Source organism: Alternaria arborescens (genome assembly GCF_004154835.1).
Source record: "Alternaria arborescens strain FERA 675 chromosome Unknown contig_99, whole genome shotgun sequence".
Lineage (NCBI taxonomy): Eukaryota > Fungi > Ascomycota > Dothideomycetes > Pleosporales > Pleosporaceae > Alternaria > Alternaria arborescens.
Genome location: NW_021167954.1, coordinates 8,029 through 32,566, shown reverse-complemented (window position 1 = coordinate 32,566; position 24,538 = coordinate 8,029). Strand labels below are relative to the sequence as shown.

The 24,538-nt window shown below is 50.4% G+C and overlaps 12 protein-coding genes across 12 annotated transcripts in view; 6 read left to right on the top strand and 6 right to left on the bottom strand.

Annotated features, from left to right (window-relative positions):
• Positions 1 to 301: 301 nt before the first annotated feature.
• Positions 302 to 2,769, top strand: AA0111_g12726 (hypothetical protein; the record flags this gene model as incomplete). The annotated part of the gene is made up of 3 exons (XM_028646741.1): positions 302 to 405; positions 469 to 1,545; positions 1,872 to 2,769. 3 exons carry the CDS (start codon positions 302 to 304, stop codon positions 2,767 to 2,769), a joined length of 2,079 nt encoding a protein of 692 aa, XP_028499675.1.
• A 576-nt stretch (positions 2,770 to 3,345) lies between these two features.
• On the top strand, positions 3,346 to 4,008 carry AA0111_g12725 (hypothetical protein; the record flags this gene model as incomplete). Its single annotated transcript, XM_028646740.1, has 1 exon — positions 3,346 to 4,008. One exon carries the CDS (start codon positions 3,346 to 3,348, stop codon positions 4,006 to 4,008), a length of 663 nt encoding a protein of 220 aa, XP_028499673.1.
• Positions 4,009 to 5,586: 1,578 nt separating this feature from the next.
• Positions 5,587 to 6,186, top strand: AA0111_g12724 (hypothetical protein; the record flags this gene model as incomplete). The annotated part of the gene is made up of 1 exon (XM_028646739.1): positions 5,587 to 6,186. The coding sequence occupies one exon, from the start codon at positions 5,587 to 5,589 to the stop codon at positions 6,184 to 6,186; it is 600 nt and encodes a 199-aa protein (XP_028499674.1).
• A 276-nt stretch (positions 6,187 to 6,462) lies between these two features.
• AA0111_g12723 (hypothetical protein) lies at positions 6,463 to 7,524 on the top strand (the record flags this gene model as incomplete). The annotated part of the gene is made up of 1 exon (XM_028646738.1): positions 6,463 to 7,524. The coding sequence occupies one exon, from the start codon at positions 6,463 to 6,465 to the stop codon at positions 7,522 to 7,524; it is 1,062 nt and encodes a 353-aa protein (XP_028499671.1).
• A 613-nt stretch (positions 7,525 to 8,137) lies between these two features.
• Positions 8,138 to 8,752, top strand: AA0111_g12722 (hypothetical protein; the record flags this gene model as incomplete). Its single annotated transcript, XM_028646737.1, has 1 exon — positions 8,138 to 8,752. The coding sequence occupies one exon, from the start codon at positions 8,138 to 8,140 to the stop codon at positions 8,750 to 8,752; it is 615 nt and encodes a 204-aa protein (XP_028499672.1).
• Positions 8,753 to 10,630: 1,878 nt separating this feature from the next.
• Positions 10,631 to 11,817, bottom strand: AA0111_g12721 (hypothetical protein; the record flags this gene model as incomplete). Its single annotated transcript, XM_028646736.1, has 3 exons — positions 10,631 to 11,016; positions 11,071 to 11,185; positions 11,248 to 11,817. The coding sequence occupies 3 exons, from the start codon at positions 11,815 to 11,817 to the stop codon at positions 10,631 to 10,633; spliced, it is 1,071 nt and encodes a 356-aa protein (XP_028499676.1).
• Positions 11,818 to 12,996: 1,179 nt separating this feature from the next.
• On the top strand, positions 12,997 to 14,550 carry AA0111_g12720 (hypothetical protein; the record flags this gene model as incomplete). The annotated part of the gene is made up of 3 exons (XM_028646735.1): positions 12,997 to 13,430; positions 13,493 to 14,115; positions 14,174 to 14,550. The coding sequence occupies 3 exons, from the start codon at positions 12,997 to 12,999 to the stop codon at positions 14,548 to 14,550; spliced, it is 1,434 nt and encodes a 477-aa protein (XP_028499677.1).
• A 522-nt stretch (positions 14,551 to 15,072) lies between these two features.
• On the bottom strand, positions 15,073 to 16,163 carry AA0111_g12719 (hypothetical protein; the record flags this gene model as incomplete). Its single annotated transcript, XM_028646733.1, has 3 exons — positions 15,073 to 15,161; positions 15,211 to 15,477; positions 15,539 to 16,163. The coding sequence occupies 3 exons, from the start codon at positions 16,161 to 16,163 to the stop codon at positions 15,073 to 15,075; spliced, it is 981 nt and encodes a 326-aa protein (XP_028499678.1).
• A 2,238-nt stretch (positions 16,164 to 18,401) lies between these two features.
• AA0111_g12718 (hypothetical protein) lies at positions 18,402 to 20,060 on the bottom strand (the record flags this gene model as incomplete). Its single annotated transcript, XM_028646732.1, has 2 exons — positions 18,402 to 19,738; positions 19,814 to 20,060. The coding sequence occupies 2 exons, from the start codon at positions 20,058 to 20,060 to the stop codon at positions 18,402 to 18,404; spliced, it is 1,584 nt and encodes a 527-aa protein (XP_028499681.1).
• Positions 20,061 to 21,510: 1,450 nt separating this feature from the next.
• Positions 21,511 to 22,995, bottom strand: AA0111_g12717 (Leptomycin B resistance protein pmd1; the record flags this gene model as incomplete). Its single annotated transcript, XM_028646731.1, has 1 exon — positions 21,511 to 22,995. The coding sequence occupies one exon, from the start codon at positions 22,993 to 22,995 to the stop codon at positions 21,511 to 21,513; it is 1,485 nt and encodes a 494-aa protein (XP_028499684.1).
• A 136-nt stretch (positions 22,996 to 23,131) lies between these two features.
• Positions 23,132 to 23,731, bottom strand: AA0111_g12716 (hypothetical protein; the record flags this gene model as incomplete). The annotated part of the gene is made up of 1 exon (XM_028646730.1): positions 23,132 to 23,731. One exon carries the CDS (start codon positions 23,729 to 23,731, stop codon positions 23,132 to 23,134), a length of 600 nt encoding a protein of 199 aa, XP_028499682.1.
• Positions 23,732 to 23,954: 223 nt separating this feature from the next.
• The window catches only part of AA0111_g12715 (hypothetical protein), a gene marked incomplete at both ends in the record, with an annotated part of 1,531 nt that continues 947 nt past the window's right edge, over positions 23,955 to 24,538 (bottom strand). The window contains one exon of the mRNA XM_028646729.1: positions 23,955 to 24,351. Within this exon, the coding sequence (XP_028499680.1) occupies positions 23,955 to 24,351 (397 nt within the window). The remainder of the gene's footprint in view (positions 24,352 to 24,538) is intronic.

Below are 24,538 nucleotides of genomic sequence, written 5' to 3'. Positions count from 1 at the left end.
AACTGGGCAGCAACTTTGTTATACGAGAAATTATCTCCTGGCTCGCGCGATTCGATATATTTAATCGCTTCTTGAATCGGATCCATATTGGTGAAGTTATGACGCGTTGAAGTTTTGTTGTTGTGTTTTTGGGGTGGGGCGTTGAGTGACCTGGGGCGTTAGCTGACACGCTACTGTAACGCAAAGGGCCGCCGCGGGAGTCATGCATCCCTGTCGCAACTTTACTGAGTCTCCAAATCTTCCCCACCAAACCTCCAACCCTCAAACTCATGACATCCGCCGCGCCCTCGCCTTCGTAGCAATGGCCGACCAAGACGAAGACGCCTCGCATCTGCGCGCACCTGACCCTCCCGACTACGACCCCACAGAGGAAGCGCAAGATTTCCTCAAACTCGACAAACTCACGTACGCCTTCAGATGCCCACGCACCACCACCCTGCTTCAACATGGCTGACACAACCCCCACAGTGTCCAAGACACGGCACACCCCACACTACCTAAGCGCGGCGAAAAGGACTTTGAGAGCCATGAAACGAACCTCCAGCTCGACACGCTCGAGGCCTCGCGCCGGGCCATGCACGGCGTCCTCTCGTGGCAGCGCACGCACACACAGAAAGGCCATATCCTCGCCATGTACGACCCCGAGCGCAACATGGCATGCGTCGACAGAGTCCGCTCACAGCACTTCCAGACGATAGGAACGAACAAAGGAGGAAGAGAGTGGCTGTTGCCCGAAGAAGCCCTGTTCTTGCTGGAGCGAGGCACCTTGGACGTCCGGTGGCCGGTCAAGCGCGAGGTCGGCGACAAGACGGTATATAGAACCGAAGACGGCGCGCCCATGAGTCTGCAGTCGGCGTATGCGGCCTTCATTGGGTTCGAGAGTGGTGTGGGTGGAAAGCTGACATTGGAAATGTACAACGTCTATGCCGGACTGAAGAGATCGGGGTACGTCATCTTTAGGACAGGGACGTGGGACGATGATAGAGGGGATATCGTACAAGCACCGCCTCCAGCAGCAGCACAGCCATCATCCCGCCCGAGCATCGTCACGCGCTTCTTCACCGAAGTCTGGCGGCGCCTAAGCCAGCCCGAACACCCCATCTCCGCCGAGGCCCTCGCCTTCGGTCCGCTCGTCAAGCCCGGCTTGTATCGCAGCTACAATGACATCTACCGCCTCCTCAAACTCATACCGACCCACGATCGCTCCTCCCCTCCTACATTCGTCCTCCTGCCCTCCGCAGACAACCCATACCGCGTTCACTTCGACGTCTACCGCACCACAGCCCGCTTCAAGAAGTCCGCTCGTGGTCCACCAGACTTCCGTATATGCGTCGTCGACGCGCGCACAACCCCAATACCCACGGGTGCACAGCTAAACGACCTCATGGCGCAGGTGCCGGAGGACAGGCCCAAGGAAGATGGTCATCCGAACCAGAGGTTAAAGCATGGGTGCAGGAATGTGGTGCTTGCGGTCGTGGATAATGGCATACCGAGCTATCTGCGGGTCGCGGATAGTCCGTTTGAGGAGGTCAAGATCTATGAGAGGTCGGCGCCGAGAGGGAAGGGCGGAGGGAGAGGAGGGAGAGGAGGTAGGGGGAGGGGGCGGGGGCGGGGAAGAGGACGTGGAAGCTGATGGAGAATGACGCATTACACCGTGAGGGATAATCGTTATCAGCGCAGGCGGTGTTTCTGCGCTCATGGTACCCAACGATTCCCTAACGACACGATACCCTCGAATAAATAAGGTCACAAGTATAAGATGCTTAGTGTTAGTCTTGTGCCAAACGCCCTCGCTGACCAAATTGCAGCTAAGCATGTGTCGTCCCAGCGCAATAGCATGGTGATCTATTAACCGCTTCTACCGACAATAGTGGCCAGGCGCATCAAGCCAGTCTGAAAGTCCTACAAGATGACGTTGTGGCTGGTCTCGCTAACCATTACGACCTTGTCGTATCTGCAGCCTCTTCATCGGAATCCGGAAGCGGCGAAAGAGCCATGGCAGCTGTAATACAAGAACATGCCATGATGATCATCTCAAAATTGAACATTCTCAAGCTGAACGACACGTATTGCGCGATGTACACCTATAGCAATCTCCCGGACCGCACTGTTAGACTACTCAGGCTCTGTCAAGGACAATACGAAGATCCGCTCTGGGGTGACCTATCAGATGTTTCGCTCAATGACCTTCCTCCATACGAGGCTCTCAGTTACCTTTGGGGACCGCCGAACTTCACCGCCCAGATTCACATTACTTGGTTCAAGGCACATCTTATGATTACGGAGAGTTTGGCAGCAGGTTTGCGACAATTTCGCCACGAAAACAAGGATCGGTATCTGTGGATAGATCATATTTGTATCAACCAGCAAGATCTTGATGAACGATCAGCACAAGTCAAATTCATGGAAGAGATATACGAGCGCGCTGCTTGCGTGCTACTGTGGCTTGGCGAAGATGTCGGTAATAATGCGCCACTTGCGAATACTATCGTACAAGACATCGCCCAAATGCGAGCGGGGAGCCGAATCCTTCAGACATCTCTGATCTTGATAACTATTTCTCTAGCAGGCGAGGCTAAGCCTCTTGAGACGATGGACCGGGTTTTGACTTTCCTCCATCCTCGCAATGCAACCGATCCTCGAGACAAAGTTTACGCTTTCCTGGATCTGCTCGAAAATCGCACGTCGGCTGCGTTGTTCAAAGAACTGGTGGACTATCGTAAATCTGTACTCCAGGTATATTTCGATGCAACCACAGCATCCATGTAAGAATCAACGGGTCTAAAGATTCTATCGACAACGAATCTCAACCATACTATCCTTGCGGCGAGGCGTGAAAATGGCTGGCCATCTTGGGTACCAGACTTGAAATATCGACCTGGCCCGACAACTTTGGCTGGTTACTGCTGTTTTCCATCTGCCTGCCACTCGGAAGCAGATGATCGACTGATGAAAGTCACGACTGTAGAGTTCCCCACAGTGAATAACCACTACTCCTTCACCACCACAGGTTTTGTGGTTGACAAAATCTCCGCGATCTCGCATTTCTGCAGCCACCCGGAAACATTCGCAAACATCCCTCGGCCTCTCGATTTGTACGCATATATCTCTGCAGCATGGCGAGTCACACGTGGTTCAGTCTCTGTAGTAGACTTTGCACAAGCCATCATGTGCAGTAACGCATCTTTCTGGGAGGAAACCGGCGATCTTACGGAAACGAATGAGAGTGGAGTCCTTTCTCCGCTTACCCTATGAGGGTTCGGGAAGTACCGCGCTGCCCATGAAGCTGTTATCAAGCTCCATAGCATCAAGTCACGCACATATCTCATCTTCGCTTTTGCGTTCATGACTGGTGAGGATGCGTTTCGTACTCGAATTGAGAATACGACCAGGGTCCTGGGCGACTCATTCGATGTCAAAAGTGAAATCCAGTTGATCGATGGGTTGATCAAACAGCGGCACACGTTGCTGCACGAAGCATGGCAGAGCGAGATGCGCATGATATCAGCACAGTTCGACTTTGATTTACCCGAGGAAGTGTCCCTTGATGAAGTCCTGAAGCAGCGACGACAAGAGAAACTCGATGAGTTCGAGCGGAACCACACTGAAACATACCATGAGCTACTTGACGCGTTTGACAAACAGCTCGAGCGATACTATCTCAATGAGGACGACCGGAAACAGGCCATCTCGACGCTTCTGATCGCTGTTCATGAGCCTACTGATCTTACAATCGCCGCCTTCAAACCCTTTTTTTGTCGATTTCGGAGAGTTACTTCAAACCGTAGATTTTTTGTAACCGCAGATGGCCGATGTGGTTTGGGTCCAAGTTGTCTCGAGGATAATGATGTCGTAGCCATCTTAGCTGGAGGTTCCGTCCCATATGTTTTGCGTCCTGTGGCTGGGAGTTACAATTTCATTGGAGAGTGCTACGATGGCGACTTTATGAAGGGTGGAGACTTGGAAGGGCGAAAGGATTCGACGTTGGACACGATCCGACTGCAATGATCTATAGTGTTTATTAGACCTTCAAGAACATTCATCCCATGCTAGGTCACCACCCCAAGCGCCGAATATATAGCCAATGAAAAGACCATTGAGGATGCACTACTTCTGAGGGATGTCACAGGTACAGGGTGGTGGGTGCCAGCCTCGTGCCATACGCCCTCGCTTATAAAATGGCAGCTGTGTGCTAGCCCACCCTAGAGAATGAGAAATGGGCATGGTCCTTATCAGCTTATGGTAACGAAAGTTAATTGAACATAAGACTATATGAAGACACTAAAGGGAGAAGAAACACCAATCGCTTTTCGTGTTATCTACGCTAGCTGGGCAAACCGCTACCAAAGGTGATCGACCACCATGTATTAGCGCAAGTAGACAACACGAGCATTTCAAGAAGTAGCATAAACACGATCAATATAATGATACAGAAAGCCGAACAAAGCAGGCAGCCGCCGAGCTTAAGACGCCTGCGCAGCCCATTGGCTCAACTATCAGCCTGTCTATCAAGGTCAATGCTGCGCATAGCATCTGAACAGGCGTTAACCAAGGACACCTGGCGTAAGACTGGAAAAGACTGTGGCTTATACATCATGCTGTAGTTTGGATGTTGCTGCGCGAATTCTGAATGGTAGCCTGGTCCACAATGGCGGCACAAGAATGGCGCAGGATTCCCAACGGTGCATCAGAGTGCGAATGCACCCACCAGTATCATGCTTTATTTTGTTGCATGATGAACTCAGTTCTCGCAGAGTCTTGTTACCTATTCTGCCCCCAAAAAACTAAGAATCCATGTGTACGGCGATACGACTAACGCATCGCTGGGGAACGTGACCGCTGAAGGATTATGACGTACGAGTATTGTGGCATAGCGGGGTGCATATGTACAGGAGGATCAGGCTCGACCCGCAATCGGGGATAGGTAGGCATGGTGAATTGAAGTTTATAGCTATCGATCGAAGGTGGGTAGGTAACCGATAAGGATCGCAAACTTGCTTTCTGGCCCCCAATATACTCATCGGCTTCCCAATCTCACATGACTATCTACTACACCACAGTATGTAGAGACCTTTGTTATCAGCTCAGTCACATTCTTTCTACTCTCTTGATACCCAACGATACCCGATCGAGAATCTAACGTCAAATGAGAAATCATAGTCGCAGAATGTTCGGCATCAGCCTTGTGCAGAACGCCCTGGTCAGATCACTCTTATCTGAAAGTATGTGCCTACCCAATACATAGAAATCAGCATCGTAATCGGGGCGAATCAGCATATAGCAATCAAAACGTGTACGGTTGTTGATGCATGATAGGTTACTGACTACTGACTCTTGGAAAAGCACACTGTCCCACGAAAGTCTCACCGGTAAGAGCTTCTGCTCGCAACTAAAATGCGAGGTCTATCAAAGGGGTATCGATATATAGAACTGATTCCCACGTTGTGGGCGAGATCGCTGTGACACTCAAGTTACTGTGCTTGCGAAATTGCAACCAAGTCTATTCACATACATACAATATTGTCCTACGTTTATACCACTACCTGTTTATCGGAACCTCGCATCAACGACGTACTGGAGTCTAGAATGGAGTACCAAGCCCTTAATCATGAATCTAACGAGATTCGAGTACTCCAATTTGTGCGTACTTCCGCTCATACTACTACGCAAATGGATTACGAAGCAAAGGAAGAGGTAGTGGGCGTCGGTATGTTGAATCTGACTCTTAACAATCGTCCTTTGAGCGACACGGATCCAAATGAATCGCGCAACGAATCAGGATCATTCCTGGTCCTTAGTTATACATGGGGTACTACCGAAGACATGAGAGAGATTGCTGTAAACAACTCAAAAATAACGATCCGCCGCAATCTCTACCAAGCCCTCAAGGTGCTGCAATCACACTATCTGGTCTGCGAGGGCAATAGCATGTGGAAAGATGCACTGTGTATCAATCAGAACAATGCGAATGAAGTTCACGACCAGATTAAAAGGATGGGCGCAATATACAAGCAGGCACATCGCGTAGTAGTTTGGCTTGGTGATGCCGCCGACAACAGTGATTTTGCCATGGACTTCATCAATGCGTTCAACGATTTATTGGACGCTGGCGAGTTGCCACTTCGCAAGTCACTAGGGCATTTTCTATCAGTCCATGGTATCGATATATGGGGTGCGTTGTCATAACTCATGTCGCGCGAGTACTGGTCTCGACTGTGGATCATTCAAGAGCTTGCTATGGGAGGGACTTCGACTATCATCATCTGCGGACACAAGACAACAACATGGGAACGGTTTTTCCGTGTGTACGACTCAACACATACCCATAAACATGTTTACAGAGATGCAAGATTAGCAACGATCTTCAGAGAGGAGCTTAGCATATCGGGGTTGGAAGTACTGGACGCCCATGACCGAGTGAAGCTATGGGTTTGGGAAAAGAGCGAGAACTACCAAATCATAATGCAAGACGTACGTCGACACCGCCGCAGCGCACAAGAACATCTTTTAGCGCGAATGGAGCGGGCTAAGTGCTTCAAGGTGGTCGATGAAGTCTATGGCACGCTTGGTCTTCTGGATGAGGCGATATCGAAAGCCATACTTCCAAACTACGATATACCAGCTCGTGATGTCTTCATTGCTTTTGCAGAAGCCTGGATCCAGGCCGAGATGAATTTGGAGCTTCTCATCCATGGCGGTGAGACTGGCAACGGAGACGAGTGGCGAAAATTGGACGAACTCGATTTACCATCTTGGGTACCGGATCTCAGGAAGCAGACTATGGTTCAGTACAACGTAGCGCATCCAAAGCCCCACGCGGCTGGTAGTCAGCGAGCCTCCTTCACCTTCCTTGGAAATTCTGTATTGTCGACCCAAGGCATCATTTTGAGTGCGATCGATGGATTGAGTGAGCGACGATGTTGGAATGAGGATCCAGCTGCTCTACAGAGCATCGTGAACGCAAAGCATGACGCCAATGCTTACGGAAGTGCTAGCGCATTCCGAGAAGCGTTATGGCGAACTCTCGTTGGAGATAGGGATTACCAAGCGCGCTCTCTCGTAGATGATACACTCCAGTCCTTCCTGGACGTTGCCATATTCGACGCTCCAGCTCCTACTAAAGCGCAATACCGAAGCGATCACATCGACTATCAATCGTGGCTCAAGACTAATGCTTCTTTTGTCCTCGGTGGAAAACCTCTGAAACAGCATTTCTTACCTCTGAAGTCAATTGAACATGAACCGGATGTGTATTACAGCTGTCTGCGTTGCTTCTTTCTCGGAAATCGAAAACTTTCCGTCACGGTAAGCGGACACATCGCTCTCGTATCGCAGGCGGCCCGCGTTGGCGATGTCGTTGCGATTCTCTTTGGATGCAGCGTTCCTCTCCTCCTTCGCCCTGTTGAACATATGTTCAGAGTCGTTGCGGAATGTTATGTGCAGGGTGTGATGCAGGGTGAATTGGCAGCTCTTGTCCCACAGGAAAACCCTGCATATCTGAAACGCGATATACTGCTTTGTTAGGATATACTATGATGAGTTTGCTTCCACTTCAATGCTCTGTGGCCAAAACCACCACGGTACAGCGGTAACCCTGCCAAGATCTCGCGAATCAAATATAAAGCATACAACAACCAGATTCTCCCCCAGATCACGAGCGGATGATTGTCGCTATATGTGATGGGCCTTCTGCAGAGGACTCAGAGGTAGTTCTACACACTCGTGTTACCAAAGCCGCGTTATCGAGGAGCACAGAAAAGTGGGGTGGTTGTATGAAAAACGTGCAAAGACGACAGAAAGAGAAGACTGCGAGAAGCGCCGCTAAGCTAGCGCTGATTGGGCGTCAATCGAATCGGCCGCTCTTGCCCGGCTGGTCTGCAAAGGCATCATACACCACCTTGCTTATGGACATGTCAGTTTGCGGCGAGATCTATTCAGCCTTGTGATTAGCGCCCTGCTCCTCAACGCCTTGCACTTAGCCTGATGGTACATGCTCACGTATGCCGATGACTAAGATGTAGCGTGTCGCTTACCCCGCGAACTGGCTAGGTTATCTGGCGAACGGCGTACAACGCGTTGCGCGACACTCCTTCACTCAACGCTGGTTACCCACCACCTCGACTCTCGCACATTTACCATGGCAATTCGACCGATTGACACCAACAATTTGGAGCTGAAGTTCTTTGTGGGATCTTCCGTCCCCAAGTATGCAATTTCATCACACACCTGGGGCCCCGAAGCCGATGAAGTCACATTCCAGGACATGTTGGCTATAAACAGAGGGTCTGAGAATCCAAAAATGGAGCGACCGGGATATTTCAAGATCATCGAATCTTTTCGAAAAGCTAGGTTAACCGGTATCGGGTACTGCTGGGTGGATACATGTTGTATCGACAAGACCAGCAGTGCTGAGCTGAGCGAAGCGATCAACTCCATGTTCAGATGGTATCGCGATGCAGCTTTTTGCTATGTTCTCTTGTCTGACTTCGAGATTGAACATACCCGAGACATGAAGTCGATCGGCGAATGCAGATGGTTCAAGAGAGGCTGGTGTCTACAGGAGCTTGTCGCTCCGCGAAACGTTGAGTTCTTTGACCGTTTGTGGAACTTCCTTGGAACAAGAGAAGAAATGTCGTCCCATATCTCGAAAATCACGGCTATCGCAACGAACGTTCTGACCGGACAGGTATCCATGGACACAATCCCGATAGCTCAAAGGCTGGCGTGGGCAGCGAAGAGAGGGACAACGTGAACAGAAGACATTGCTTATTGTCTCTTGGGAATTTTTGATATACAGATGCCTATTCTCTATGGGGAGGGCACGAAGGCGTTCATACGTCTACAAGAAGAGATCATGAAACAGTCGAACGATCGTTCACTCTTCGCGTCACGGCAACCTGGCGTGCATGAGCGGTACTGCAGTTTGCTAGCGCCTTCCCCAAGGTATTTCGCTCATTGTGCGAACCTCGCCCATACAGAGTCACGTGTATCAGGGTAGTGCATATGCTTTGACCAACAGAGGGTTGCAATTCTCTGAGACTGAACTCTATATCGACTGTCTTTCCGGTTTATATGTCTTACCCCTATCCTGTATCTCGTCATCAGATGCAGAGGTTATCGAGGGTATACTTCTAGAGCAAGTCGGACCGAATCTTTTTGCAAGATTGAGTCAGCGCCCTCGTGTCGATATTGTACATCAAATCCGCTATGGGCGGAAAGTGCCTTCAGTTGTCAAGAAAGGGATACATATCGCCTCGCATGTCACACCTGCGATTCATGCAGACATGCTCTTGGCAGATGAGTAGACGATACAAGTATCGTCAGATACACTCAGGCTTGATCATCCCTACGCACTACAGATTGGAGACGAGATAGCCGGTAGCCACCGATGGGACATTGCTGGAATGCGATTCCTCACGAGGGGTCATCCAAACTTCAGAGGCTACTGGAAGGTCAACGTAGAGCAGGCGTTGGGCTTGAGCGATAGGTACCTGGTACGTGATATGTACCTGGTACGTGATTTGAAAGAACACTATTGCTATCTGTCCTGTGGGTTTAAGTGGCGGGATAGAACCACAGGGTCAGAACCGTGGGTCCTTCTGTACACAGAATCGTTTCAAAACAGTACAATGGTACCAGTATTGTTCCAAATCCTTTCCTTGAGCTCTCAGGCCAGAAAAGTCTCGCAACGAGTCGACTGTATCTCGGTCATCATCGATATACTCGTGTGTACCTTGACGCGTCGATTAAGGTAGACGAGCAGGCACGGAAATTCAGGCTCAAATTCAACTTGACCGAAGCGGGATAGATAAGTAAAGTAGGTCGCCCTTGGTGCTAGGTGATTGCAGCGAGGAGACTAGAAGGATGAGTCGTAGGAAAACGAAGCTAGAGATTTGTGAGCTTAATCTTCGCATCGATTACATTGATGATTCCACAAGTACAGAGCTGCCATCTCCAAAATTCGTTAGAGCCTAAAGCTATCTACATGACAGCGCAACGAATATTGGTAAATGGTTGTTTGGCGATTGCTGCCGGCGAATTAGCGTCACAACCTTACCAGCCACGTTGGAGTCGTATGGAATTTGTATGCGACCGAGTACATCATTAGACGTGCGCGCACTAGGAAGGGTGAATTTAGTTCATTACGAACAATCGCGAAGGATGACGATTCCGATGAGCAATTAAGGTGTCGACAAGAATTAGCGTGCAGCCCCGCAATAACGTCTCTAGGTAGCAGGCCCTCACCGTCGGCGAATTTATACTAACTTTGGGCGACCCTCGTGGGTAGGTGTCGCGCTAACCCAATTCTTGGCGTACGATCTGCGCGGACCCGGTCCTCGGATCTCCAGATACATAGGGAACCCCCTACTGGCTCCGATCTGCCATGATAACTCAATATACCTTCAACCGTTGCTTAGAAGCTAGCCTGCATGAGGTCATCTTGGCTGCCAACTTCAGTACCTTTCGGCAACGTTCTAGTCATTGTCGTGGCTGCTTGATACGAATACTGCAGACAGACAGAAGTAGCTCTCTATTCCGACCACGTCCTAATCAAGCACGCAACTCTGTCCATCATGACAGTTCGTCAGCCATACTCGCACCGAATATCCTTAAGATTCACCGAGCCGTTTCACAATTTCGATCTAAGCGCATCGACCTCTTCCACGAAGCCTCGCTCCCAAGCCTCGATTCCAGCGCACGGATGCGAGTCCAACCTCTTCGCAACTTCACTGCGTGTCCTGCAAGTGCTTGCGAAGCCCAACTCAGCAACTTGCTCCACGCCACCAGTAAATAAATTAGCTCCCTCCGCGAGACTCACAGTCCTCACGATGTTGCTGTCAATCAGGCCGGCTTTGCATACAGCATCTGCGACCGCCTGCGACAGGTCAAACCACGTGTGACGTCGATGCGCGCTGAAAACAACACCCTGCTTGCCCGTTGGAAGGGAGGCGCCATCCTGTGACAAGATGTTGATAAGCGTCAGCTCGTATAATCTTGCAAGGTCCTCGATATGGACTACAGCACCAAGTTAGCGTACATCGTGTAACTAAGCTGCCGCGAAAGAAGTACCGTTATCCCATACACCCTTGCCATCACCAACAACAATGGCTTGGCCTTCCGTTATCGCCGCTCGGACCAATCGAGGCACTTGCAGACTGCGCTTGTTCCATAATCCCGTGCCGACCTGGCCTAGGAGTTAGTACCATGGGGCTCCGCAGATTGCGGGGACGTGGAGGCATCACTCACACCGTAGATCAATGGAGACATGAGGACGACTGTCTTCACGCCTGACTCCAGACCGGCGTCTATCATGCCCAACTCCGTCGTTCGTTGGATGTATCTCTTCCTAGCATTACGCGTCTTCTCATAGGTGTAGATGTCGTCCTCGGAATCGTTGAATTCCCGATCCGGGCTGGATTCAATGTGGTCCCCAGAAAGTGGTTGGTCAGCGAGATTCGAAACGCCCGAAGTATGCACCAGCCATACGTCTCTGCCAGTGTGCACCCGGCGTAGGCAAAGGCCCTTAACGAAGGCTACAGCGCTGGCAAGATGATAGCCCAGCGTCATGTTGAAGATGACATCGTACTGACTCGCTATCTCGACAAGACGCGCAGTATCTTCCAGGCCCTCGAAGAGCACAATATGGAGTCTGGAGCCAAAGGCATTGTGAAGCTGCGCAACTCTATCCTGGCCACGAACCAGACACGCTATCTCGACCTCTTGGATCGCTGGGTGTTTGCTGCGGAGTAGTTGATAGAGCACGCTGCCACCGATGTAGCCTGTGACGCCGGTAAGGAGGATCTTTATGCGAGTCATGATTGGACACACGATATCGTAGATGAAATGTAAGATACTGGCGAAGAAAGTGGATTGACTGGTAACAATGTGGTTCGAAAACTTGCACTCCTCCATATACCGTCTCTTCGCGTGAGCAAGACGGCTAGGGATTCACCCTTGCACAAGTAAAGCTTACGAAACCATTGTGATTAGGTCACTACGACTGGGACCCGACTCCCAGGGAAGCGCTTGAGCCCTCTTTAGCCTTACTTTCCACCGTTGGAAGCTTGTCATCACAAAGTTTCGATATTTATCCGGTACGGCCCGCCTCACTGCAGACTGGCTCAATGAAACCTTAACAGATTCAAGGACTACCTAGACATGTCAAACACTGATGACGTCTGTCGCATTTTGCGATTCCATTCAGCAGCGAAATCCTACTACCATTCACTGCGCGGCCCGAATACTGAGGTCATGCGTAACAGACTATCTTCCTGTAAAGCATACACCGAGACAGTAAGGTTTGGTATCGGACCCTTTATTGGCGCGGTCCGAAACGCTTCAGCCTCATGCAACGTCTCGTTGGTGTATACTACAATATCATGGCGATTGAGTGGTCGGTACAACAATTTCCGGACGAGGTAAGCTGGTTCGCCAAGCGATAAGCACCGAACGAACAAGGTGCACCTGTCAGCTTGCACTGGCCTCCTTCGATTCGGGCTCCGTATACTGCCGAAGTTTTGCCCGTCCAAACGAATACTCATCCTTATTGCTAGGTGCGGACTAAAGATACGGGTTCATACATTGGCTATTGTGTGCAGATAGGTAGTCTCTGCGTGCAAACAGGCGAAAGTATTATCTGCATAGCACACTATCGTATGTACACGGCTGACCGTTGTTTGTGAACAGCTGACTGTTGTATGCATGTAGCTGACTGCTGCATCACGCGTACATGATGCTCACAACCCTGCAAGTGGACTAACACCACGCTACGTCGGCAAGGCTGTAATCTTTAACCAAACTTTGGGAAGATAAGAGTCTTCGGAGAATCTACAGCGATCGACTGACTTCTTGAAACAGGAGAGATGGCAAAACAACTAAGAACGAGATAGTGACCATCGGGATGCCGTGACTATAAGACGCTGCTCCTACCTCATGGGTCAGCATTGCAACAGTTGACTTCAACTACACTCATTGCACTTCCCTTGATCAAGCACGATGAATGTATCTACCCCCACTTTCCCATGGCATGTCATGGCAACCCTTGACTCACTCATGTCTGAGGACAAGCTTTCTACCATGGAGCTGCCACATCCACGAACAATAGTGGCAAGTCTTTTAGCCATAGTATTCACGCTATCCTACTATCGGTCTGTCACGAAGAAGATAGGTCTCGAAAGCTTCCCTGGACCATGGTATGCACCCTACACGGCTATGCACCTTCGATGGCTCTTCGCCCGTGGCACGATCCACGAGTATGTTGAGAAGATGCACAAACAGTATGGTGATGTGATTCGTCTGGGACCAAGGCAGATTTGGGTCTCAGATAAAGGGGCTATGAAACAGATTCTTCTCACCATTGACCTGCCAAAAGTTACTATGTATGCCGAGATCTCGAGAGACAGAAGTAGCCCAGGTCTTTTCGGAGAAATGTAAGTACCAACACTCTATATCACCTCTGGAAGCAAAAATCGGCTAACGATCGAAACTACAGTCGCCCGGTGCCTCACCGCAACCTCAAGAAATTTCTCAGCCCCGCCTTCACTGTGGCATCCGTCGACAAACTAGACACCTACTTCAAAGCATGCGTATCTACCTTGCTTGACAACTACTACGATGAAGTCGACAAAGCCGTCGACAAAGATCTCAGTTTCAAGCCCAATGGCAACATCCAAACAGACCTCATGCGCGATCTGCATTGCCTCGCCTTGGACATCATGGGCGAGTCCTCGTTCGGCAAAGGCTTTGGGCAGATTGACAAGATTTTCGATCCGAGAAAAATGCTTTCGAGCAGAGATAAGCGGTGGAGTAAGATTCCCAATGCAATCTTCGATGGGCAGGCCAGGAGGTATGGATTGGTTTTCATCAAGAGATTCCTGATGCGAATGGGGTATGAATGGGAGGTTGATTGGCCCAAGGAAATGACCACTGCTATTTGTGAACTCGTCAACGAACGTGCTGCAGCGCAGGGATCAGCAAAGAACGCGGCACGTATCGATGTCCTACAGCATATGTTGGATGAGGGTGCGCGACCGGATACTGGAGAGCGTATGTCGAATCAAGATATAATTGATCAAATGTCTGAACTTCTTCTGGCTGGTTCGGAAACTACATCCGGTAAGTTCAACCCTTCATGTTCTCCCTTCGGCCTTACATTGGCTAACCACCTACTCAGGAACGATGGCATGCCTCTTTGTGGAACTCGCACGAACTCCCGCAGCTCTAAACAAGCTTCTCGCTACGCTCCCCCCTCTTTCTCCGTCATCTCCCATCCTTGACTCCAAAACCGTGCGGACGGACCCACAATATCGCTACCTTGAAGCCTGTCTCAAAGAAAACCTGCGCATGAACCCCATTGCTTCTGAACTAGGTCGCCGCACTCTGGATCAAGGTCACAATGTTAATGGGTTTGATATTCCACCCTATACGATTGTTTCAGCCAGTTACAGGGCACTACATCGCGATGAACGATACTGGCCAGAGCCAAACAGGTTTTGGCCAGAACGGTGGCTGGAGGGTAAGGAGAGGGAGGGTGCGCCGGAACCAGAGTAAGATGACCAATGCATGAGAAGGGAGGTGCAATTCAGACCTCTGCTAACAAAAGACGCAGCATGGATGCTTACTTTCCGTTTTCTAAAGGCCGACACAACTGCATTGGTCAGAATTTCGCGTATGCAGAAATGCGCACAGTATCTGCAAACCTCCTTTCCCGCTTTTCTCTTGAGGAAGCTGGTTATCAGCAAATTCAGCTTCGACAATTCATCACGATGCAATTCCATGATGGGAAGTGGAAGGTTGTTTTGAAGCCTCGGTGGAGAGAAGGCGCGGAAGCTTGAGGGATGAACCTTTGTGGGATGACGGCAATGCGCAAATGATATGAAGCTTGGGCAAAGTATTCCATTAGCTAAGAGGTTACGGAGAAGAGAAGGTAGGTAGCAGCTCATGCTGTCAACTATAGGAAATGAAGTGAGGTAGCATCCAAACAAGCTCATTACTCGATATCTCTCGTCATCCTCAGCATTATGTATCCCCCTGGTGTTGGCCCTACTCACTCACTCTTCTCACTCTCGGAATCTAGTACATTGGGTCACCAACGGCTGTGATAGACGCAGTGCATACGCCATTTTGACAGTACCCGGCGGGTGTAGCCCAGCCCCAGAGTTCTGGAAATGATTAGCTTCTTGATGCGATGAGAGAATAGGTGAAACTTACCGACAGACTGTCCGTTGGTAAATATTGCGTTTGCTGCGCCGGAGATCGTAGCAGAACAGGCTTGTGTGCCGCTAAGCTGATCGCAGGTAATGATGAATGGAGCGGTGGCTGTCACTGGGACAGTGGCAGCACCATAACAGCGTCCTCCATCGCACCAAGCTGCCACACTGCTGGCTGTCTGGTAGTTGTTGCCATCGACAAGAAGGTTCGAAATGGAACCAGCTACGGTAACGTTGCAACGGTATGATGAATCGCATGCACCGGACACTAATTTAAGCGTTAGTCAATCGAACACTTTTCTGCTTTATAATCAAAATGCAAGACCTACTGAGACCATAGACAGCACCAAGAACACCGGAGAAAGTTTTGTCGATCACGCCTGGCATCGCAGGAAGGTTGGTAAGCGATAGAACACCTTGTCCTTGGACTGGAGCAGAGAACGTGGACGGAAGAGCCGTGGAAGCTGTAGCTGCGGTGCCAGTGGGTGCAGCAGTAATCGTGGAGGCCGCAGCCGTGGTAGATGTAGATCCTGAGCCAATTACAACGGCAAGCAACGTCGAGGACGAGAGCTTCACTCCCACAAGGGGTGAGGAAGATCCTCCGACATTGATACCGAGCAACGGTGCAGCCGTGGACGTGGTGACGACTGCGCTGCTGGCTTTCGAGGATACCGCAACAACTACGCTGCTTGCTTTGGAAGAGACTGCGACGACTACGCTGCTCGCTTTGGAAGATGCTACCACGACTACGCTGCTAGCCTTGGAAGATACCACTGCAGCGGCGCTGCTGGTCTTCGAGATGACTGCTGCAACGGCACTGCTGGTCTTGATAGTGGCTGCTGCGCTGCTAGTCTTCACTGCGCTACTGGTAGTAGCACGTGCTTCGATCGGATCGGCAACAGGTGCGGCCGCAACCAATGCGCCAAAGAGTGTGAAAGTAGCGAGGAGCTTCATCTTGATGGATTTGTTGTAGTGAGCGAGGAACAGAGACTGAGAAGGGGGAAGAGATGCCGAGGAAGACGAGAGATGAAGAGCGAGAGTAAAGTTGGATGCCTGGAGCTGGAGTTGCTGAGGATGGCTTCTGTATCCGCAAGGAACAGCTCGTCTTTATGTGTTTCTGGATGTTGAGAGCTACACTCTTCGAGCATCCCCTGAGCCAACATTATCTGGAATTTGTCTTTGATCACAGTTCTCGATCGATGTTGGCGAGGAATGCAAATATCCATCCAAACCTCAAGTCTGGCCCCTACTGACCACAAACGTCCTCCGGATCTAGAACTCTGCGTTGGGAACGACTTTGGAGAACGCCTGGCGTACGCCCTCGGAAGTACGCCAAGCTGGGTACCTGCTTGGTGGACTGTTTTATTGGTGCGGGCCAGCCTCGTGCAGCACTTCTTAATTGTAATGTTTAAGCCATTCTGTGGCACGGGTGCTGTTCCGTTATAGGCTCGAGTGTTGTAGCGTCATCTCAGGGACCCTGAAGCTTGGAATTTAGCGCGTCTCACAAAAGCCTGGCTCGTCATACTGGTTGCTTTGTGCTGAGATAAGGCGCCAAGCAGCAAGTCAACAACCAACCAAGAGAGAGCCGTGTTGCTTAGGTGCCGTTCAAGGTTTAACACTAGGGAGTCTAGTAGTCCGGGACGTCTTCCGAAAGCACGAGCGCTGGCTTGAGCTAGTGCCGATGCAGGGCGTTTTCTAAGGGTCAACACCATCTTGACACACGATACTGTTCGTTTGCCCGACATGAACATCCGCTTCGTCTCCAGGTTTTTGGATTTAGTGTTGCTTGAGGTATGTCACGTCCATCGTTGGAAGTGTGCTTCGGTGGATCGCAGTAGGTGGTCCCCCTCCAAGACCCGCCCGTTAGACGCGACAAGTCGTCTTTCTAGATGCGCATGGATCTTCGATAGTTGGTATCGCAGTTCCATGGTCTTTCTTGACACTCCATCGATTCGATAACGACAATTTCCCAACAATGTGGCAACTGACAAATGTATTCCGAGTCCTCGACCGTCGGTTTACATGACGCCTCTCTCACGACGCCTGTAAATGAAGATGTAAGCCTAGAGCAGTAGAATACGCCATCGATAGCACGTCACTGAGCTTTGCGGTGATGGCGCAGGACCAGACCCATCAACGCCTCGTTCTTTCCGGCTGCACGGTATCGTCGATCGTCACAACTAGCGTAGCGAACGGTTTGATCGACCTGCCACGTTCCGATCGTCGCAGGGGTAAGATGACGGTAGCGATCGAAAGCTTGTTATAGTAAGAGGCATGAACACTCCCTCACGAATCATTGGACTGGTGCGTGTCGGTAGCGCAACACCTACACTGGTTGGTGAACTCTCGGAAGCCTCGTCTTGCATCCCCAGACTCTAACGGCAACAGCCGGATCACTCATCAAAATCAAGGTCGATAGAACCTCATCTGGACCGAGATCCAGGTACATGGACATAGCATGAGCGCGTGGCGTATGCAGGTCGACCACTAGCTTGTCTCCACCACAAGCGGGTGTGCCTGAACGGATGCGTTCCACTCTCGCCTGGACATCCAACAACCCAGTCTGATTTATTCTTCGGGGCCCCGGCCTTAGCCGTACGGTATCGTCTCGCACCGATTCAATTTAGACCCACAAGATGGTAATCCTAGTTCGGCCTGCTCTTGTAGCCAAGTAGGAACGGAGTACGGTAGATGCATGAACAAGAAGCTGAAGGAGGTGTATGGCTCAGAAGGGATGCAGCCTTACCCCGCTGTATGGGGTTTACGACACAGTCCTGTCTGCTAGCCACGAAATGCGTGTTTACATTAACAGCTTAACAGCAAAAAGCGGGGTTCAGGAACATCAGCTCAATGGTGTTGTCCCTGTCAGAATTTAGTTGTTGTTCGTGATGCAGATGACGTTGCCCAGCTCTAGTTGTTACATGGTACAATAATCGTATATCGCCACTAAGTAAGACTCGTGGAGTGCACTGCTGCTTGCAAGCCAAGCTAAATTTAAGCATGAGTGTAGCGTACGATGCACCCTCCGAAGTGCGATTCATGAACATAGTCCAGACGTCCTTGGCACAACCACAGCACGTTCAAGGTGTGGAAGTATGAGGGGTCTACGAAATTCCACGTATGGAAAAGCGTGATGTGGAGGTGCGCCAAACTTGAAAGTGCAAATAGGTGTGACCGCTAGGGTAGAAGTGATTACTTGACTAGCACATGCACGCCCTTACTGCTCTGATCCACACCAGGCAGAAACACATCATGCACGAAATCGACGTCCTTTCGGCTTGAGTTGAAAAGTTCCATATCGAACCGCCTAATCACAGCTGCAATGCAAATCCGCATCTCCGCATACGCCAAGTTCATACCCACACATGATCTCGTGCCACGGCCGAAAGCCATGAGGAACCTGTCCAATGGCTGCCCATCGGATGTTCTAGCACCTACAGCGCCGTTGTCATTGAGCCAGCGCTCTGGAATGAACGAGTCTGGTTCAGGGAAGATTGACTCGTCGATATGAATCAAGGGAGCGGTCATGCCGACTGGTGTGAATGCGGGGATGGTGTAATCTTTATACACCATAGGTGAGCGCGCAAGGCGCGCATTGCGGATCGCAAGACCATTGCTCATTCGAAGGCCTTCACTGATAACAGCGGTGAGATAGGGCAGTTTCTCCAATTCAACAAGCGCCTTACGCTCGTAGGGATCTGGCATGGCTGATACTATCTCCGCCTTGAGCTTTATATAGGTGGACGGGTTGTCGAGAAGGTGGAAGAGGATAGCGTTCAATGTGTTGCCGACTGTATCGATCCCAGCGCCGACGATGACCTGGCTTTCCTGGCTGAGTCGCTCAAGGTTCTTCTCGTTAGGTGGTAGGTCGCTGTCGAGGAGATCGTGAAATATCGTGTGCTCGCTATTCGTGTTGCTCTCTGCAACTCCAGATCCCTGCCCGACTTTTTCCTTTCTCGCGAAAACCTCCTGCACGCGTCGGTTGTTCATTTTCCGGAGTTCCATCATCGCTGCGTATTCGGGGCTTCGTTTTTCTACCCAGTCTTGCGGTAACGCGTTGATGACAGAGTGTAACCAGGGTGCATATCGAGTGATCAAAGAAAGGGACGCAAATCTCTTGTTGGCCTGTGTAAAATATGGTGCAAAGTCAGGGTCGTCGAGAGACTTTTGTTCCACGCCCATGGAGTATTTGATGATTACGTCTGCAGCCAAGCAACTGAATGCTTCACATGTAGGTATGGCTCTTTTGGCGAGATCATATTCCTCGAACCTTGTACATAGTTTTTCGACGTACATCCAAATCATATCCTGTAGACCTATGATCCGCTGTTTTGAAAAGAACGGATTCATGGCTGCGCGGCGGATACGGTGGTGGTAGTGATCGTCTGTACTGAAAGCTGTCAAAGGATTGCCGAACTCAGCAGTCATAAAGTTGTATTTGTCGCGTGGCGCGGATCGAGTATACAGCGTTTCTATGAAGGCAGGATCAGAAATGTGGAGTTCATAAGGGCTGATGCGAACTATGGGGCCTTGATCATGTTAATATTACTGCTGTCAGACACGAACGCGGCTCAGTCCCCGCCAAGGGCCGGGTAGTGACATACCATATTTTTCATGCATCTTCTTTATCTCTGCCCAGTATCTACCCCATTGGAAGACATCGAAGTAGCACTCGTAGCACAACGTCACTGCGGCTAGCTTTGGACCTGGAAACTTTGATAGAGGGCTGATGTATAGCTGGTAAACTGCGTTGCCAATTAAGTAGGAACAGAACAAGACAACTCCGATAAGTATCGAGTAATGCGAGAGATTATCGCGGATACCACCAGTAACTGTTTCTTTCAGGACCATTCTTACGAGCTTTGGTTGAGTAAAGAAGTCGCTTCAGATCGTTGGCGAGGTGGGTTTGTTCAGAAGTGGAGAAACTTTACCTGGCATCGCAGGGAAGTAGATCGAGTTCAAATGACCTCTCCAGCTTTATTTGGGAATTGTCCGTGAGATTGGTGCAGACTGAACACGTCATGCATGATGCACGGTGTTTGTCCGACGGTCCATGTGGTGTGTGTTGCTTCTTTCTGATGACCCCGCATCTTCATTTAATGCTATCCAGAGCACACGGCCCTCATGCAGCTCAACAATCGGAAGCACTGCGGAACTCTCTGATCCAGCAAGAACCTGGAATGCGTGAACGTCGTATGCCTAGATGAATAATGAGTTTAGCTCCTGTGATGCCAATGAATGCTGTACGGATGCCTGTTAGCACAGAAACTGGTGTCGTGGCCGCCTCCGTCAGTGCGAGGACATGTGACTTGCTGGCTAGCGAAAAGGACTAAGTGTGCTTGGCATGCATGGAGAGAAATCTCGCGTAGACTTGACACCTCTCTAGGGGAGAGCAAGTAAACAAAGCTACAGCAGATTCTTGTAGGATCTATAAGAGAGATTTGCGACGCTGCGAACGACCCACAAAGGATTTTGAGTTCTATGCAATGAGAACTTGCGAAGTAGAGGTCTCCACGTGTCACAAGTCGGATCCCCAACTCCGCTCATAATCAAGTGGAAAATATCGCAATTCAGGATGAGCTTGTGTAGCATGCTCCCAGAACGAGCTGGTCTGACATTACTCGACACCCTCCCAATTTATCGATGCATGCACCAGGAAGAAGGCATCCAATCGCTTGACCCACCACACTCGTTCAATCACATGCTAAAGTGTTGAGGGCCGGCAACGCGATAGCGGGCCATTCGTCATATGCTTCACGCGCATGAGTCTATTGTTATGGGGAAGACCAAGCGACTAGCTGCACTTCCCGCATCTTTCTGGGCAAACACCCACCAGCGGCCCGTCAAATCGTTGTGGGGTAGTTATCTACGCTGCGGCTCTACCCGCAAGCCTCCATTCCAGTTGCATGCGCTACCCATTACGTACCCCTCCTTGGCGACGAATCATGGCACATTAGCGCTTATTACCACAAAGTGACTGCTGTCTCGACTCGTAAATTTATGTCTACCATCAATAGGGGCACTATTCATCGGGAGTATACCACATTTGAGATTTCTTCCATATCCGTTCCAGAGCAAACGATCTTTATGTGTCTAAAAAGATTAAACAATCTATCCCCACGCACTTCAGATTTCTGGGATTAGTGCATGCGTGCTGCAGTTTGTTTTGGGCCTTTGACTATAAAAAAGCACTTTTCCTGATCTCGACGCACACGCTGCCTCATCGGACGTTGCAAACAAACTCCGTCGAAAGACATCTGTCTGACTTAGCTATTGGAATACTCACTAAGTCAAGATTACTCTAAGTAGATGTCCCACGATCCAAGCTCTGAGTCTGACACATCTTGAAATACATGCCGTTCTTCTTGAGCAGCTCCTCATGAGTTCCAGCCTCAACGATACGACCGTCTGAGAAGACGAAGATGCGATGGGCTTCGCCAACAGTCGATAGACGATGGGCGACGGCAATTGTGATCCTGTCACCGCAAGCAGCTTCCATCAGAGCCGCTTGCACTAGGCGCTCTAATTCAGTGTCTAAAGCACTCGTGGCTTCGTCTAGAAGAGGGACTTTCGGCTGGCGGACCAGAGCTCTGGAAATGGCGATGTGCTGCCTCTGGCCACCAGAGAACTGGCTGCCGCCGATACCGCAAAGTGTTTCAAGGCCCTCGGGAAGTGAGGAGACAAACTCCCAGACATTGGCCGCTCGACAAGCTGCTTCGATTTGTGTAGCGGAGATGTTAGCGGTATCGACGCCGTGCATGATGTTCTCGCGCACGGAGCCTGGGAACAAGGATGGTTCTTGTTGAACGAGCGAAACGTTGAGACGATAGCTACTTGGGCTCATCGTTTGCAGGGGCTGCGAATCTACGATGATGCTACCACTTGTCGGATCGTAGAAGCGTTCGAGAAGAGCGATCATGGTACTCTTGCCGCATCCTGATGCGCCTACAAATGCCACGAATTCACCACGTCGAATGGTCATCGAGACGCCCTTCAAAACTTGACTGTCTGGCACAAGTGGATAGGAGAATTGCAGATTATTCATTTCACATGCCATGCAGCTCTCCATTGGTGCAATACTTCTGTTATCGTTCGTTTCAGTTATGACTGGTTGCAGTTCAGATAGCCAGAAGAAGTAATTCGCCGCTTGGTGACCTTTAGTGAAGCTACCGGAAAAGCTGAGTAGCGTTCCCGCGGAGGTTTCAGAGAAGAATATCGCCATGAATGAGACCATGAATTGATAGAAGCTGATCTCGCCAGCAGTGACCAGCTTTGATCCCCACCAGAAGCCCAGTGCAAGAACGAATTGCTCGACGGCTTGAGTGAGCGCGAACCACATCATGACATGGAACAGATGCGGTGTGCATCCGCGAATAGCCGGATCGAGTGCTGTGGTATATCTCTGCAAGAAATCTTCTTCGATGGCAAGAAATGACACAGTTCGAATAGCGAGAACTGCTTCCGATGCTAGCGATGCGCTTTGGCTGAAAGAAGTGTTGATTATCTTGTTCAAACGCTTCTCTAGCTTCAGTCGCAGCCAGCCGGACAGGATGAGAGGGGGGAGGCCAACAAAGATGCCGACAACTCCAACCTTCCAGGACGTGGCGAGGGAGAGAATACAGCATGCGACAACACTGACGATCGAGATAATGGAGAAAGATATGTTGATACCCATCAGCTCGAGTACAGCCTGTGGGTGAGAATCGAGCTTAGCAGTCATGGAGCCGACAGTATTCTCGGGGGAGTCGAAAAACCTTAAATCCTGGTAGAGAAGACATTCCATCATGCCGGATCGCACCCTGGCGCTCAAGGTATTCGCGATTACGTTCATGGCCCAGCCCAAAGTGTAGTAGCACAACAGGCAGCCTAGTGAGAGAACCAGGAACATCAAAGCCAGAAAATTGGCCTTCGGTGTAGGATCATCATTCCCCATAAATGTACCATCGGCGCAGTTCAGGAGTCAATCTTGCTAGTTTCCAACAACTGCGGAGCAGGCCAACCTCCCTAGATGACTGTGAGTCTTCTTTCTCGCCAACCTTGCCGTGGTCATGTGGGCCGGCGGTATCTGGCCTGTCTAGAGACACAGCTGTTTGAGCGAGAACGTCTTGTTTCTCGATTTCTTCCAAGGGTGTATCGCTGATGTTCAGCAGCTGATTCTGAACTGGCAACAGGCTCTGCACCTGTACGAGTTTGGCATACATCCCACCGCGGTCCAGGAGCTCCGCATGAGTGCCTTGCTGAACTAATTCGCCTTTGGACATGACCACGATGTTGTCGGCATTGCAGACCGTTGAAAGTTTGTGTGCGATGACAATTGTCGTGCGATTCTGTGCAGCACTATCGAGCGCCTTCTGGACGACGGTTTCGGCAGTTGGGTCAAGTGCACTGGTGGCTTCATCTAGCAGGAGGATACGAGGATCTGAGATCAAACTGCGAGCAATAGCAACCCTCTGCTTCTGGCCACCAGAGAGTAGTCTGCCTCTTTCTCCAACACGAGTGTCGTAACCATTGGGAAGTTGCATGATAAAGTCATGGGCAAAAGCTAGTTTTGCAGCGTCAACAGCTCGATGAATCTGCTTCTGTCGGGGCTCGTGCTGCCATTTGGTAGCGACAAGGCCATGGATGATATTATCCAACACCGTGCCATTGAAGAGTACAGGTTCCTTATTCCGTCAGCACATCAGCTAAAAGGTGTGATCACACGACAGTACCTACTTGCTGAACGAGTCGAACGTGTGTTCGTAACTATCGTAGATTCAAGGTTGAGGTAACATGGCCGTCGATCTTGATATTTCCTGATGTTGGATTATACCATCGCTCAAGAAGACCGATGATAGTACTCTTGCCCGAGCCGCTAGGACCAACGAGAGCAGTCACCTTACCAGCAGGGATTTTGAGCGAAAAATCGCGAAGAACCATGGTATCAGGGCGCATCGGGTAATTGAAATTGACAGATTCTAGCTCGATTTCACCTATCAACGCCGCAGGCTCTATGCCGGAGGGGTCCAATGAGTCAATTCTAGACTTCCTATCCATGAGCTCGAATAGGTCAATCGCCGCAGACGCAGCACGCCCGAAGGTAACGAAGTTTGGCCCAGTCAACATAACTGTCGAAGCGGCGATGATGACGGAGAAAAGTACTCTGGTGATCCATGTCAATCGAGACTCGACGCCAACTTCGCATGGGGGGGGGGGGGGGGGGTAGGAACGTAAAAACGGTTCCGAGATTTGCCTCCCCACGGGGAATCAAACCTGTCCTTTATAAAACTTTCCGAGCCCCAGGAACCCCAGGGCCATTTGCTATTCCTCTTTTCTGTTGAAAAACAAAA